The following is a 16,649-nucleotide window of genomic DNA, read 5'->3' on the forward strand; positions in this document are numbered from 1 at the left end:
GAGTAACACTGCCAAACCGCCCGGCTTCCACGGCGGAATATTCCCACGTAGTTCTCACCTTTCTCACGCTAAACTAGCACTTCCAAACCCCACGCTCTGTCTCGCTCGGAGCCAAGACGTTCACACGTCTCTTACAGTCCCTCCCAAGCCTCCCAGATCAGACGCCCTCGTGTGAGCAGATACACCTACAGTCTCAGGCTCTCACACACAGATTTCTTCCCTCCCCTATCTCTCCCTCTCTCTGTTCGGGTCCAGGCAAGTGAGGGTCACACGTTTCCGCGGAGAACATAAGCACTATTGTGGTCTCTTGTTGTTAGTCAGCCCTCACAAATAAGCATTATTTACAGCCGGAGCATATTTTCCAAATGTGAAAAAAACATAAAAGCCAACTTGTGTGTGTGTGTGTGTGTGTGTGTGTGTGTGTGTGTGTTTGTAACAACATATTCCATTGATGCGAGTCTCATTAAGCCAGGCCATTCAGGACAAGCATAAAAAAAAAAAAAAGTATTAAAAAAGGACTGCAAAGGCTCCTTAAGAACTCGGCCTTCATTAGTGCTTTTGTAAGGGAGAGCGACTCTCTGTCCACAGTGGTCCCCGTTTCGGCCAACTGCAGGACAGGCCTTTTGATAGGGATTCTCCGCCCTTCTGCACAAAGCCTTCTTTCTGCACCGCAGGAAAGAGGGATGACATCATCCCATCCGTGTTAAAACAGCCCGGACCATCCCCGAAATGCACTAAGAACACGGACATGTTCGTGACCCGTGAAACGAATTGCGCCAGTTCTTATTTTAAGGGCCGCTCTCTCATTGGCCGCGTGCTTAGTCTAGAAATAAATATTTACAACGCTGCTGTTTACGCAACCACCCCCCCATCAGTGTGATTGTGTGGCGAGGTTCAATGTGTGCACTCTGTCAGCCACTCCCAGCGCCAGAGGGAGGGAGGGGCGCAGGACAGAGGCATAATTCAACCCCAGCGGCCTGTAAAGGCGGCAGTGAAGCCCAGGGGGCAGTGTCCTCAATCTTACTGCACGTGTCTGGACACCGCGGTCCACATTAGTGAGATATTAAAATCATACACACCATTTGTACACTGATCACAAGCACAGCCAGCCGAGTGGGAAATTAGCTGCACGACTTTGTAATGACAAACAAGCAGAGGCATCATAGAGGTCTTCTCCACCTCCATTCGAGGCGCAGGGGGGGGCACAATAGTTCATCCTTATTAACCATTGACTGTCAGGAAATGATGAAGGAGGCCACACTGCTGAGAAATAATTTATTCAGAAGGGCAAAGATCACACAGTCTGATCAGTCACTTTTCCTCGCTGTCACACACAGAAACAGCTTGACTGCTAATATCCAACAGTTCCTGATATGTTACATTTCATTTATTATATTTAATAAAAATCTTAAAAGAAAAAAAAATGTTAAAACATAAAATCAAGTCTTCATGACACCCCCCTACATTCTTCATTACTTTGTTGTTGTATGAGGTGAAACTAACAATCCATCAACCCCTATAATATTCATTAGGTGTCAGTTTCTGCCAAAGGCTGGCTGGTGACTAGGAGTTATGTGGGTGTGGGACAATCCTCACATAATCCAGCACGCAAAACAGCCTTCTAGTTAGAAAATGTCAGATGGGCTACAATCTCTAATTCTGCACATTACAAGGTAATAATCTAGCCAATGATCACACATGCAGTTCTAATAGAGTGGTGTTCAGGCCTCATAAATTACCATAAAATCAAGCACCATAACGGCACCAACATTAAAATTGTAGACAAAGCAAATTTTATGTAAATATAATGCAAAAACCCAAAGAAAGCAAAGACAAGCCCTGTGCAAAAAGGTATAGGCATCATGGTTCTAAACAGAACTTGTAGCGAAATTAGTGTTCAATGTTTGATCGCAGTCTATTCATACACACAAATTTAAGACATTCATTCATTGAGGTAACATGATTCATTTCACATAGAACACTGAAAGCAGGTAAAAAAGGACACACATATATAACGATATGGCTCAAATATCTCACTATGATGCATCCGAAGGCTGATATTACTTATTTACCCAGGTTTTTATTTACCCATGGCAAAATCATAATAGTAATAACACAAATACCATAACATAACTTAGCAAGGTATGTTATCTTACTACAGTTGGTTCCAACCTGGCATTTTGATTGGTTGAGAGGAGTTGAGTGACAGTGTATCAGTATAATGCCACTCTTATGTTACATTGTTTACTGAGGTTTACCATGAAACATTTGTCAATATCTCAATGTACAGCCAGACCTTGCTTAATTCTATTATCACTCAGACTGCAAGAAATATATATTAATATTAAAATACCTTTGTTCAACATAAAATAAATTCATCTGCTGCAGCACGTCTATTTCAGTCATCAATCATGTGCTTGTATTGCAAAAATAAAAAAAAAAGAAATACATACTAGCTTTCCTCCAAAATATATTAAAAAAAAGAACATTTCAATTGTTCTAGTAGACAAGTTTCTAAATTACACATACACATACATTTTTGGTGTGTGTATGCTTGGATTGACCACCATCAACAGGTTTATAAGAAAAATGTTAGCCTCACATCCTAAACAAGAATAAGAATTATAGTCAAAACAAACACATTTGTAAAGAATGGCAGTAAGATATTTGTGGTTTAGTGTGAATGCCTTTGAGCTGGCAGCTCAATAAGTGACTAAACAGATCAGGGAAAATGCTGCATTATTAATAAAAAAATAAATACATAAAAAAACCTTCCAAAGAATTTATATTTTAAACGCAGCAAAAAGCAATTACTGGCTCAAAATAGTCAACACTATGTAATTAAAAGGGCTGCACAATTAATTGCATTTTTATCCAAATTGCAGTTTGAAATGTGTTATTTGTGAAAGGCTGCAATTATTTAAATTGTGATTTTTTTTATATTTCACAAGGCCCAAAGGTGATTTTTTTTTTGTTTTGTATTAAGTGTGCAAACAGCAACAATTTGAGTTTAGTTGTAGTATATACTCGTACACCCAGTGCAGCCCTTATTATTACAGTTTCCTTCTTTATTCCGCAAAGGATACAACCAGGATAGCCCTGCATGAGGAGAGAGCTCCAAAGATCACACACACAACTCAACAGGGGTTCCCTATAACTGTTTGACACTGACAGGATGGACAGGCATTGAACACACTTTTGTATCCAAAGAGAAAGTAGTAGTATTTTACCTCTTACATATGATACACATCCACATCCATTCTTTCTCCCACCAAGAAGTGCTCAGGGATAGAACCTTTCAGCTTAATCTTATTACTGAATCAATACTGGAAATGACATGACCATTTGTGCTATCCTCAAATTAAATACCCCTTCATGGCCAAAAATGTACATGCACAAAAACCTGGCATAATAGCCTAAAAAATCGATATTTATTTTTCCATAAATTACTTCATTTGCTTAAGTCCTTAAAAAGACAAGTATTTTCCATATATCTGGCAAAAATAAAATAATTTAATTCATTGGCCTACAATGAGAATAAAGCTGAATCTGGTAGAACAGAGTAAAAATGTCAAATATCACTTTTTTGTTCAAAATGAAATGCTAAAGTTACAGAATGGTTTTATACTGCAATGGCAGAGAGATTAAAAATGTGGTTTCTATGGAAGTGAATGGGGCATTTTTGGTCAAGAAGGTGTTGAGAGGGACCCTACACCAGTAAAAGACACTGGATTTAAAAAAAAATTTCCAGCAAAAATTCATTCCACAAGCTGTAAAGCAGCCAAAATGATTGCCAAGATAAAAAAAATTAATTATTGGGAGGGCATAAGGGTTAAAAGTAGCTGGAGGTTTCCAGTTCTAGACAGAGAGGTCTTCAGTGTGTCCTGGGTTCTGCAATCTCATGTGGACAATGTTAGGGCTTGCCAATGTCCACAGTGATATTTATGTAGGTAGGAGTCCTCTGGACAAACAGGTTCTTATAGGAGCAGGAGTTCAGTCCGTCCTTATGCCAAACCAGACGTGTGCGTTTCAGCAAAGCCATCCTGTTACACACACACACAAACACAGTTAAATTTTTCAACACACAAGAAGATAAGAATACCAGGAGTGTAGTCGTCATAGCGACACTTCATGCTGCTTGGAGCTGACAGCATCCATTAGAAAGGCCACACTGGCAGGGATATTAGGGTATTAGCAGACTGTGAGCCTGCTGGTCTACACAGAACACACAAACAAAAAGCAATTAAAATGTCTGGGAATAGAGCGGCAGCATTTCCTTGGATTCGTGTGCACTAAACTGTCATGACAGGAAGCAACAATTATTGATGAAATATTCATTATTCCATGGTCAGAATAAATGTTTGATTCAGATTGGTCAGCTTGGTTTATGTTAAAAGAAAGTACAGATCATAATTTAAATTGCCACTCCGAAATTTACTTGCTTTTTTTCCCATTTTCATACATTGTTATATCTTAAATGTAAATGTGTTAGAGTAAAATTGGAAAACAAGGGGTTTTGGCATGCCCGATAAACACATTAATAATCAATGCAGTACATAATCCTTAACATTATTACATTAATTTTAGGTTACCTATAAATATTAAGGTCTAGTTTAGAAGGTGTGTTATTAATGAGATAACTGGTTGCAAAAAGTCTAAAAAAATATCTACAGTGAATAATTACAGTTATGCCTACATTAACTGCATACAGCTTAAATACAACTGCATAAATACTATTTTATGTAGCCTTTACATATATGTGAAGACCATAAAATGCTTAAAGAGTCTTCAACAAACAGATCTGGTTATCTGCACAATTGAAAAAAAGTTTTACACCAGATACCCTTTTTTAATTTGAAAATGTATTAATTTGACAATATACTTCAGGTCTAGTATGTATGTTCATAATACAAATTAAGAGGAAGCACCTGGCACCACTGTGAATGTTCCACAGTGTCATGAGATTCACATTCAAAGTTGTGGTGTACTGGAATGTAGACTCTGGACAATTGCTGGGTATGCAGCTTAGAGTCCTGCCCTGAATAAACAGATGACGCTGGCCAAGGAAAATGTTACAGCTCTGTGTGAACGTAGCACTCCACATAGGTTCCACCATGTGCAGTTGACAGAAAGGCGTGGAAGGAAAACAGCACACGGGCCTGTGGGTATCTCCACGTACTCATTTTCACTCAGCTGATACAGTCCTGTAGCCAAATTTGTCATTACATTATAAATGCACATTTTTAGCTGTTTCACAATAATATTAATAGTCTCACGGACACAAATAACTGATGCTATGGACAAGACATTAAAATACAAATTTAAAAAGTACTTCACATAACAAAAGAGTATAAAAGTATCAATTATTTCAAGTCAGTATTGGCTAACACATGATTATTGATCAATATCATCATGAAACAAATTAAATGTGTTCAACAAATGTCACACTTCCTGTCCTTCTTGGTTTGATCACAAGGAGGAAACAGCTGATTGGGCTTGAGCAGATGCTGCAGTGTACTTGGGTCACACTGGTTCTGTTCGTGTTTAATTTTAGACAAACAAGCAATCTGGAATAATTAATGAATATTATCTTAACAGGTGGAGTAAGAGAATGAAAACAGTTGTTCAAAAAAAAAAAAAAAAAAAAGCTTCACCAGATCTCTGTCCACCACATCTGTCTTCTCATGCTACTACGACTGACCTGTTTTTGTTGACTGCATTGCCACTGTCTCTCTTGTGGAACACCATGGTGTATCGGGCCACCTCAGCTGGAGGCCTTACAATTTTCATCTTCTGTAGCTCCACCCTACACACAGAAAGAGGCATATGCCAATGGTCAAATTAATCAGACGCCCTTATCCAGAGCGACTTAAAATCAGTAGTTACAGGGACAGTCTCTTGCTCAGGGACAAAATAGTAGTAAGTGGGTCTTGAACCTGTGACTAGGTGAGTGTGAACCTACAGGGAGTGCAGAATTAATATCAAAGCTGAATGTTTTTGGAAGTAGTTTTTAGTTTGTTTTTATTTTTAGCTATTTTGTGTGTGCAGGTGACTATTACTGTGCATAATTATTAGGCAACTTAACAAAAAACAAATATATACCCATTTCAATTATTTATTTTTACCAGTGAAACCAATATAACCTCTCCACATTCACAAATATACATTTCTGACATTCAAAAACAAATCAGCTACCAATATAGCCACCTTTCTTTGCAAGGACACTCAAAAGCCTGCCATCCATGGATTCTGTCAGTGTTTTGATCTGTTCACCATCAACATTGCGTGCAGCAGCAACCACAGCCTCCCAGACACTGTTCAGAGAGGTGTACTGTTTTCCCTCCTTGTAAATGTCACATTTGATGATGGACCACAGGTTCTCAATGGGGTTCAGATCAGGTGAACAAGGAGGCCATGTCATTAGCTTTTCTTCTTTTATACCCTTTCGCTGTGGAGTACTTGGACGCGTGTGATGGAGCATTGTCCTGCATGAAAATCATGTTTTTCTTGAAGGATGCAGACTTCCTGTACCACTGCTTGAAGAAGGTGTCTTCCAGAAACTGGCAGTAGGACTGGGAGTTGAGCTTGACTGCATCCTCAACCCGAAAAGGCCCCACAAGCTCATCTTTGATGATACCAGCCCAAACCAGTACTCTACCTCCACCTTGCTGGCATCTGAGTCGGACTGGAGCTCTCTGCCCTTTACCAATCCAGCCACGGGCCCATCCATCTGGCCCATCAAGACTCACTCTCATTTCATCAGTCCATAAAACCTTAGAAAAATCAGTCTTGACGTTTCAGCTTGTGTGTCTTGTTCAGTGGTGGTCGTCTTTCAGCCTTTCTTACCTTGGCCATTTCTCTGAGTATTGCACACCTTGTGCTTTTGGGCACTCCAGTGATGTTGCAGCTCTGAAATATGGCCAAACTGGTGGCAAGTGGCATCTTGGCAGCTGCACGCTTGACTTTTCTCAGTTCATGAGCAGTTATTTTGCGCCTTGGTTTTTCCACACGCTTCTTGCGACCCTGTTGACTATTTTGAATGAAACGCTTGATTGTTCGATGATCACGCTTCAGAAGCTTTGCAATTTTAAGAGTGCTGCATCCCTCTGCAAGATATCTCACTATTTTTGACTTTTCTGAGCCTGTCAAGTCCTTCTTTTTACCCATTTTGCCAAAGGAAAGGAAGTTGCCTAATAATTATGCACACCTGATATAGGGTGTTGATGTCATTAGACCACACCCCTTCTCATTACAGAGATGCACATCACCTAATATGCTTAATTGGTAGTAGGCTTTCGAGCCTATACAGCTTTGAGTAAGACAACATGCATGAAGAGGATGATATGGACAAAATACTCATTTGCCTAATAATTCTGCACTCCCTGTAGATGAGTGTTTTACCCACTTCTTGCACGCCACCACTTCACAAATAACAACCTGGTAATGACTCTGTAAAAGCTACACTATACACTATACAGTGTGACATACAAAGACATTCTGTACTATAATGCAAGCTTGAATAACCATTACAACAAATCAAAATATACCATCAGTGCTAGTCATGTAATTAGATTCAAAGGATTCACAACAGAGCTTCCCAGTACATCACTTTAATTACAGTTTCCAAACTGGGAACTCTATAAACGCAGTAATGTTACAGCTACAACCCAGCCAACAATGATTTGCATATACCAGCAAAGTGATCACTAGCACTTTCTTCTCATGTGAAAGCATTAAATATATCACTACATATTTAACCAATTTCAACCAGCTTCCTCCTGTTTTAACATTTAAAAACTACAAAGCTGTAAATACTAGTCTGCCAGAAAACGCATTAATTGCACTTCTACATGTAATTAAGATGCATCGCAGGTGTCGTGGTAAACATCCGAGTGAGAGAGGTTTTGAGAGCGATTGACACAGATTCACGGTGCTTACCGATCGTCCCACACCTGGCATTTATTCTGTTAAAATGCTGTGTTATCCCACTATCCTACCACTTCAACAAAGACACTGGACCAGGAGACGTCCCAACAGGAAACATTCAATAAAGACAGAGGCGTGTGAGCACACAAATAAATAAATATAAGCATTCCTGCTCTGGAGAGAGGAAGTCACCTGATTCGAAGGTCATCATCTTCTCCTCCCCACCCCCAGTAGGAGTTTGAAAAGCCGTTCACTTGCAAAAACTGTTCCTTCGTCAGTGCTGTTACTCCACCAAAGTAACCCTTGTATCGCAATCTAAAAGAGAGCAAACAGTATGTTGTCAAAACTGAAAATTGCACCATGTGATGTGACTTCTGCTCCATCAGGCAAGCATATTCTATTAATCCCCAGCGAAAAAACAAAAAAATATAATTATTGATCTAAAAAGAAACATTTCATTTCACATGTATAAATGTGGTGGGCCTCATTTATCAAACATGTCTATGGCAGAAAAACGGGTGTTTTTCATTTCCACCCCATTTCTTGATCTATCAATTTTTGATGTGAGCATATGAAACGCAGAAGTCCACGCCAGCTCTCAGACCGCAAACGCACTTCCTGTCAGTGTGGAGCCGGACTGCCAGAGAGGAAATCAAGCGGTGATAGAGAATAAATTACATCATGGTTTGTCTGAAATTACGTTAAGCAGCCAGGATTTAAGGTGATGTTTGAAATGGGTCATACACTGCTAAAAAAATAAATAAAGGGAAAACAAAAATAAGACATCCTAAATCTGAGTGAAATATTCTTATTAAATACTTTGTTCTTTACACAGTTAAATGTGCTGACAACAAAATCACACAAAATTATCGATAGAACTCAAAGTTATCAACACATTGAGCTAGGGATTTGGAGTCACACTCCAAAAACACACTACAGGCTGATCCAACTTTGATTTAATGTCTTTAAAACAAGTCAAGGGGTCTCACAAGGGGTCTGAGGATCTCGTCTCAGTACTAATAGCAGTCAGGCTACCTCTAGCGAGCACATGGAGGGCTGTGTGCCCCCCCCCCCAAAGAAATGTATAAAGTGAAGTGATTGTCACATGTGATACACAGCAGCACAGCACACGGTGCACACAGTGAAATTTGTCCTCTGCATTTATCCCATCACCCTGAGTGAGCAGTGGGCAGCCGTGACCGGCGCCCGGGGAGCAGTGTGTGGGGACGGTGCTTTTGCTCAGTGGCACCTCAGTGGTACCTTGGCGGATCGGGATTCGAACCGGCAACCTTCTGATTACGGGGCCGCTTCCTTAACCGCTAGGCCACCACTGCCCCACTGCCAACTCACACCATTACTGAGCCGCTGCCAAACCGGACAAACATGCTGCACGGTGTTGAGCTAAGCATAAACCCCCACCTGCGGATGTTGGGCCCTCATACCACCCTTATGGAGTCGGTTTCTGACCGTTTGAGCAAACACATGCACATTTGTGGCCTGCTGGAGGTCATTTTGCATCTCCTGATGTACTGGCCTGTCTCCTGGTAGCACCTCCATGCTCTGGACACTACGCTGACAGACACAGCAAACCTTCTTGCCACAGCTCACATTGATGTTCCATCCTGGATGAGCTGCACTACCTGAGCCACTTGTGTGGGTTGAAGTCTCAGTCTCATGCTACCACTAGAGTGAAAGCACCACCAGTGTTCAAAAGTGACCAAAACATCAGCAAGAAAGCTGAGAACTGAGAAGTGGTCTGTGGTCACCACCTGCAGAACCACGCCTTTATTGGGGATGTCTATAATTTCACTGGTTGTCTATTCCATTTACGCAACAGCATGTAAAATTGATTGTTAATTGATTGCGTTTCTTCCTAAGTGGACAGTTTGATTGATGGTCAACAATTCTTTTTCTAAACATGGACAAAACAAAATAGATGATTGTTGACTTCAGAAGAGAACACTCCACTCTCCACTGAACATCGATCTTGTTTGGAGGCTAAGAACAACACAAAAGTTCCTCTGAGTTCATTTAGAGGAGAACCTCTCCTGGAATCTCAACACCAGGTCAACAGCCAAGTCTCTACTTCCTGCGGAGGCTGAGGAAAGCCCATCTCCCACCAGCTTCTATAAAGGGACCACTGAGAGCATTCACCAGGGGCAGCCCCGTAATCAGAAGACAACCGGTTCTAATTCCCGGTCTGCTAAGGTGTCACTGAGCAAAGTACCATCACAACACACTGCACCGCAATGCTCACCAAGGGTGAGGGTTAAAAGCAGAGGACACCTTTCATTGTGTGCACCATGTGCTGTGTTGCAGTGTATCACAATTAACATTCTCTTTCTCCACAGACAGTGATACTGCACCATATCGGACCACAAGACCCTACACGCGGAGTCTCTCTTCACTCCGTAACGGACATTTAACACACATGATTTATCAGGAAAGCCACCAGCATTGTAAGGGACACTTAAACTGACTTTCCACTCTGAATTAAAAAAAACACACAATCTACCTCTAATGTTCAGAACATATATTCATAGATATGATCTGATAGATAGATTTCTATTGCAGCAGCATTTGCACAATGTTACACGGCAACTTCATGACTTGTTTCACCTGCTTTTTAGTGCTGTCTGTATTGTTATTCTTGCACTGCCTGTGTCCAATGTTTGTACGTCATGTAGCAGTTTGTCGATGTTGCACACGTGCACTTTATGTCAGTATGTAACTTTGTTTAAATGTTTCATGTAGCGCCAGGTTCCGGACAAACATTATTGTGTTTCACGTACTAACATGCATGTAGCTGAAATGACAATAAAGCTCAACTTGAACTTGAACTCAAACTAATTTAATTTCTTTATAGACTTATCTAATTGTGAGATTATAGGTTGCATAGTTAATTGTGTTATTACAGACATGCCTGCTTTTTGGCTAATAGGGGTGTTAGAAAATATCAATACAACAATATATCACGATATTTTATGTGTTGATATTGTATCGATACAGGGACATCAAGTATTGTATACATATTTACTCCAAAATTGAGTTCTGAGTTATGTTGTTTGGGCTGAATTATTAATCCACACAGATCGTACGCAGCATCTTGTATATGGGGCAGTGGTGGCCTAGTGGTTAAGGAAGCGGCCCCGTAATCAGAAGGTTGCCGGTTCGAATCCCGATCCGCCAAGGTACCACTGAGGTGCCACTGAGCAAAAGCACCGTCCCCACACACTGCTCCCCGGGCGCCTGTCATGGCTGCCCACTGCTCACTCAGGGTGATGGGTTAAATGCAGAGGACAAAATTCACTGTGTGCACTGTGTGCTGTGTATCACGTGTGACAATCACTTCACTTTCATTTCATTCATCAGCTCTGTATTCACATTTTCAATGAACTGTAGAATAATCGCAATGTGTACAGGATCACAATAAATCATGATATAATCGAATCGTAAGATCCTTGCCAATACACACCCCTAATGGCTACCATTATTTTATGTCACTATATTTCATTCACAGGTACCTTGTGTTTAATTGTGTACAGCAGTAAAAGAAAAGTTACACATACAGGATAAATTACATCATTGTTACAGCAATTAAACAATGAAAGAGACTGACTTAAATAAGAGTGAATAGTAATCATATTCTGCCATATTCTCAAACTGGGGAGATGATATAACATCACCCGCACAAAAAAAGGATAATTGTAGCCTAGTGCGTAACAAACTCGCCTATGAACCAGAAGTAAGTGGGTTCAAATCCCACTTACTACCATTGCATCCCTGAGCAAGACACTTAACCCTAAGTGTCTCCAGGGGGGGACTGTCCCTGTAACTACTGATTGTAAGCCGCTCTGGATAAGGGCGTCTGATAAATGCTGTAAATGGAAATTTAAAGGTTTCAACAACCTTTAACTGCAGTCATTTACTTTACGATTCCGAAAACCCCACCGATACACAGTCAAGAGTATATTCAAAACCAGACCTCCAGAGTGATCCTCACCTATATCCTGTTACATTCCTGCCAACAACTAAGTGTTTGGGATGCTGGTCACATGTGTACAAGTTATGGTCATTCTCTGGCACCAGGTCCACATCGTGTAAAATAAAGCAGTCCCAGCTCAGATCTTTCAGAGCTTCCAGGTAACCGACATTTAGAAGCTTGGCCCTGTTGAAGGTCACATCACCTGCCTGCACAGGAAGGGAAACACACAAGTGCAGTTATCAGCCATGAGATCAGAGCACACAAAGACTCAAAGCTTCAAGAAAGCATGTGGCTTTACTTAACAATTAAAGTCAAACACAGCATGACACCCTGTGTGAAGAAGTTGATTTAACCAAGACAACATCACTTCTCGTGAATAAATTCTTATACTGCAACGCAACAAAGGATCAGGTTTACTGAAGTGGAGGTTACCTGGTGGATGACATAAATGCCATAATGCAGCTGCTGCCTCTGAAGGAAAGGGTGGAGGTGGTGCAGCAGGTAGAGCAGGTGCTTCTCCCGGTTCCTGTGGGGAATGAGGACGGCTACCCTCTGCTGTGCTATGCAGTCCGGGGGCTGGTACTGCCCCTCCAACACCACCCTGTTGTCATGTTCCAAGTCCTTCATAGTCAATGCAGGGTCGAAGGAGAGTTTCAGAGTGCCGCCTGTATGTGGGATAAACAGAATTTTAAAAAGGGAAGCGTTTCAGTTCTATTCTAGTTAATTGGTAAATAACACTTTTTTTATGTGCATTTTTATTAATGTAAAAAAAAAAAAAAGACTACACAGGTGGCAGTGTAGAGGTTAACCACTGTAACTGTTATTAACCACTTTCATTATGTTATTACCACTTTGTGTTCTGCATGAACCAATTAAGATAAGATGATCCTTTATTAGTTGCACTAATAAAATTTACATTGTCATGGCAGAAAGTGCACAGTACAAGAGCAGCAAAAAAACAAAAGCATATATGGTACACTGACTGTATAATTTAAAAAGTTCAATGTACAAATAAACTGTCCTAAACTATAACGCCTGTCAAATATGTCATTTAGTGTAAGTGTGACTCATATAACTGAAACATTTACCATCATCTTCATATAATAAGTCAGGTTAAGCCAGATTCGGGTTCACTGTAGACATAGTATGGCAATGTGTGAAAGGTCACGACAGGTCAAATAAACAATTAACACACTGTTTTCATGACGGCCCCTGCTAGAGGAGTTACTGTGACCTTTCAGTCAAACCTATATTCTAGACAGAAACAGTAAAATTATCAATCCTATTAAAAACAATTCTAAGGCACAACATTTTGAAGGTACTCACGAAGTAAAGGGGATGGCTGCGGGCATGTCTCCTTAGGCGCTTGAGTTCTGTGAGACACGGCTGAAGTCCGATTTTTCCACAAGTACATATGAAGCCTGAGGCCAATTTCATTCTTCCACAACGACCTGGAGCCATCCTGGATCGCTTTCACTTTCTCGCCAGCAAACGTGCTTATCCAGGCCAGGACGCCGAGCGAGAGCACCAGCAGTAACAGACACTTGGCCCTTCGACAGACCTTCGACACAGCAGAGCAGCCCCCCATCGCTCGAGCGTCTCAACACAGGGGCAGAGACAGAAATCAGCGCACCACAGCAGGTGGCATCTGCTCCTGCTTCCGTGTGCAAGAACAAGAAAATCCCTTCACCTCTGCCTCACGCCAACAGCAGCATAAAAACCAGTCTTGCACAATCTCATGTTTGATTTGCCCGCCCTCAGTCCCTCTGTTTGGGCCTGCTTTTGGTCCGCATCATTGCTCAGCATAACATCCTATAAAGAGGCGAAATTCATTCAATATGAGGCTCATTTTATGCCAATCTAGTTTCACAGATGACTGTAAAAGTAAGTCAATTGCTACAAAAATCAACTGCACTGGGCAAAAACAGCGAAAAGTTCTAAAAGCAGCCCCGAGATAGAATTTTTTTAAACACGACCTGTCCACCTGCTCTGCAACAGGAGCCTCCATTGTCCGCGTGGTAAAGTAATACCGTGCCACGTTGCGAAATAGGAATTAAACAGAGAGAGAGAGTTAGAAAGCAAGCTCGAGTGGTCGCTCGTCAGTGCGACATTAACGTGATTTATCAACGTCATCCCGCGTCAACTAATGCAACTTGCTGTAGAGTGAAACTCAGAAACACGCTGAAGGTTCATCAGCCCGCCGGACCCACTTATTACCGCAACCTTGTTATTTACACTAATTCGGGGTTTATTTGATTTTATTCAGAAAACCCGAAGTGAATAAGCGCTTAAAAGAACGACGTGCTTGTTTTAGTAATGTTGGGGTTCTTTTTACGAGTAGCAGGCGTGACAGTAATTGAAAAGCCGTATTTACCCAGGGGAGCCAGGACCCCCTCAGAAAAACCCCGCCCGTTAGCCACGGAGCATCTAGCGGTCCGACGGGCTCATGAACACTGCGTCAGGGCTCGAAAGCATCTTACCTGGGGCCACGAACCCAGAGGCTCCTAACAGGACATGTCGCGCATCCCTCCCACTACCGCTACGCCCCAGAACGCCAGCTAGCGGACCACTTCCGCAAACCTGCGCGCTTATTGGCCGCGATGCGCGATGACGTAGCAGAGATGCACCAATCAAGAAAGCCGCGTTTTTTTTTGTATGGCCAGCACCCCTCACTGCAATATTCCCTTCAATTGTTCAGGTTGTTCAAATTCAGTAATTTCAGTTAGTACGAGAGCCGTATAATACGGGCTGAATAAATTATAAGTAGTCACTGAGCAAAGATTTAATTTACGCAGTACACATTACTGTATAAAAAAATATTAGTCACACTAATAATTCGCTGTTCCGCCTTTAGCCTTGATTACGGCACGGATTCGCTGCGGAACAGTGGTGGTAGTAGCCTAGCGGGTAACACACTGGCCTATGAACCAGAAGACCCGGGTTCAAGTCCCACCATTGCGTCCCTGAGCAAGACACTTAACCCTAAGTTGCTCCAGGGGGGGGGCTGTCCCTGTAACTACTGATTGTAAGTCACTCTGGATAAGGGTGTCTGATAAATGCTGTAAATGTAAATGGACCTCTGCAAAGTTACAACATTTATTTCAGTCCATAGTGGCATTGTTTTTTTTCGCCAAGGTCATGTAAAGACGATGGGACAATGGGACCACAAATTCCTCTCCATCAATTCTCATATTATTGATCAATTCTCAGTGATCTTCAACCTTCCCAAACCGCCCCTCTGCTACGTTCCCTCCACTGGCTCCCAGTATCTGCACGCATCAGGTTCAAATTACTGATGCTGGCCTACAAAGCCAAACATGGTGTAGCACATCCTACCTCAATCCCATTATTACACCTCGCACAGGATCGTATATGATGCCCAGTTGAGGGGAACTACTTCTTCTTCCGCTTGTCATGGTCATATGCGAAATACAATTGTATAAATTCGTATGTGTAATTTATGCAAGAGCATTTCGTTGAGACAGTGACGTGCTGTGGCAACATCACAAACCTCGTCAAACATAACACAGAATATGATGAGTTTCTTATGAGGCGATCTGAAGAGGATGAGAAGATTATAAATTTGAAATAATAAATTTTATTTATTTATTTAGGTTTTTGTATAAAGTACCGTAATCGGAATGGTGTCAGTATCACATACCACCATGTGTCAACATGATATCTCATGCTCCCTGATACACTCTTTCACAAACTCATCTTGGAATGTGCCCATACCACCAGGGATGAACAAATTCACCGATGGAATAACCAGCTATTCACCAGTTAGGGTAAAATAACTTGTTACCAGTTGAAGCATAATTATCCATTTAGTGACTATCCAATGGGAAGCGATTTGCTTTGTTAAATCCAGGCTTTTCTTTTCCTAGAAAGGGTATTGTATGTTTGTCATCTGAATTTGGCTAACATTAATAATTATAGAATACATAATTACTTCAGTGCTCAGTAACAGAGAAAATGCCTTCACTAAAACTGTATCTCTGTTGCTGTCACCCGAGGAAAGGGACACTTTCTGTCTCCTGCTGTGTGTTGACACATGACGTGATGCACAAGAAAGGATTCTGCGTCAGGTGAGACATATTTGTATAACCAGAGCCAATTAACTGTATTAACACTTGCCTATGAACCAGAAGACCACAAAGTCAAGTTCAAACATCACTTATACTAACATTGTCCTTGAGTTTTTCCAGGGGGACTGTGCATGAATGTGTGCTAACGTCTCTGTTTGCAGGTAAATGGGAGGATCAAAAGAAGGATTTGGCAGCATTGAGAATCAGGTTTGTTAGGTTCAACACAATTCTTTTTGTTGATCAGCAGCCTTTTTGACATGTTAAGTAAGCACAGTACCATTTTAAATTCTGTTGACATGTTATTGAGAATCTGATTATGGTTTGGGGATTTGGAATATTCTGGAAGTTGGTATTGAAAATTGTTTTATTTTAGTTGAGGGTCAGTTGAAACTCAGTGGAAAAGTGGTTTGGTTTGTGGTTTGCCAAAGCTTATTTTATTCTTTTTCGGACAAAGCAGATTAGATTCATACAAATGTTCAGTTTAGTAGCTGACAGATGGGTGATAGCAAAAGAATGAACAAGACATAACAGTTTTTAGAAAGATATGATGCCTTTTCGGTGAACTAGTGTTGAGAATTAGAATAAATAACTTCTATGAATAATTTCTTGTTACCAAAAATACATTAGGAATACATTTACTCAAATTTACT

The 16,649-nt window shown here is 41.1% G+C and overlaps 1 protein-coding gene across 3 annotated transcripts; it reads right to left on the minus strand.

Annotated features, from left to right (window-relative positions):
• Positions 1-1,261: 1,261 nt before the first annotated feature.
• Positions 1,262-14,492, minus strand: b4galt4 (UDP-Gal:betaGlcNAc beta 1,4- galactosyltransferase, polypeptide 4). Of its 3 annotated transcripts, XM_028983265.1 has the most exons (8): positions 14,392-14,433; positions 13,888-13,913; positions 13,238-13,723; positions 12,344-12,576; positions 11,930-12,117; positions 8,119-8,241; positions 5,702-5,806; positions 1,262-4,043 (listed from the first exon to the last, which is right to left on the minus strand). In XM_028983265.1, exons 3-8 carry the CDS (start codon positions 13,497-13,499, stop codon positions 3,914-3,916), a joined length of 1,041 nt encoding a protein of 346 aa, XP_028839098.1. In that variant the 5' UTR covers positions 13,500-13,723; positions 13,888-13,913; positions 14,392-14,433; the 3' UTR covers positions 1,262-3,913. The 3 variants fall into 3 exon arrangements, with proteins under 3 accessions (XP_028839098.1, XP_028839096.1, XP_028839097.1); XM_028983263.1 differs by lacking the exon at positions 13,888-13,913 and having other exon boundaries at positions 14,392-14,492; XM_028983264.1 differs by lacking the exon at positions 13,888-13,913 and having other exon boundaries at positions 14,286-14,411.
• Between the last annotated feature and the right edge of the window lie 2,157 nt (positions 14,493-16,649).

Source organism: Denticeps clupeoides, chromosome 6 (genome assembly GCF_900700375.1).
Source record: "Denticeps clupeoides chromosome 6, fDenClu1.1, whole genome shotgun sequence".
Taxonomy (NCBI): domain Eukaryota; kingdom Metazoa; phylum Chordata; class Actinopteri; order Clupeiformes; family Denticipitidae; genus Denticeps; species Denticeps clupeoides.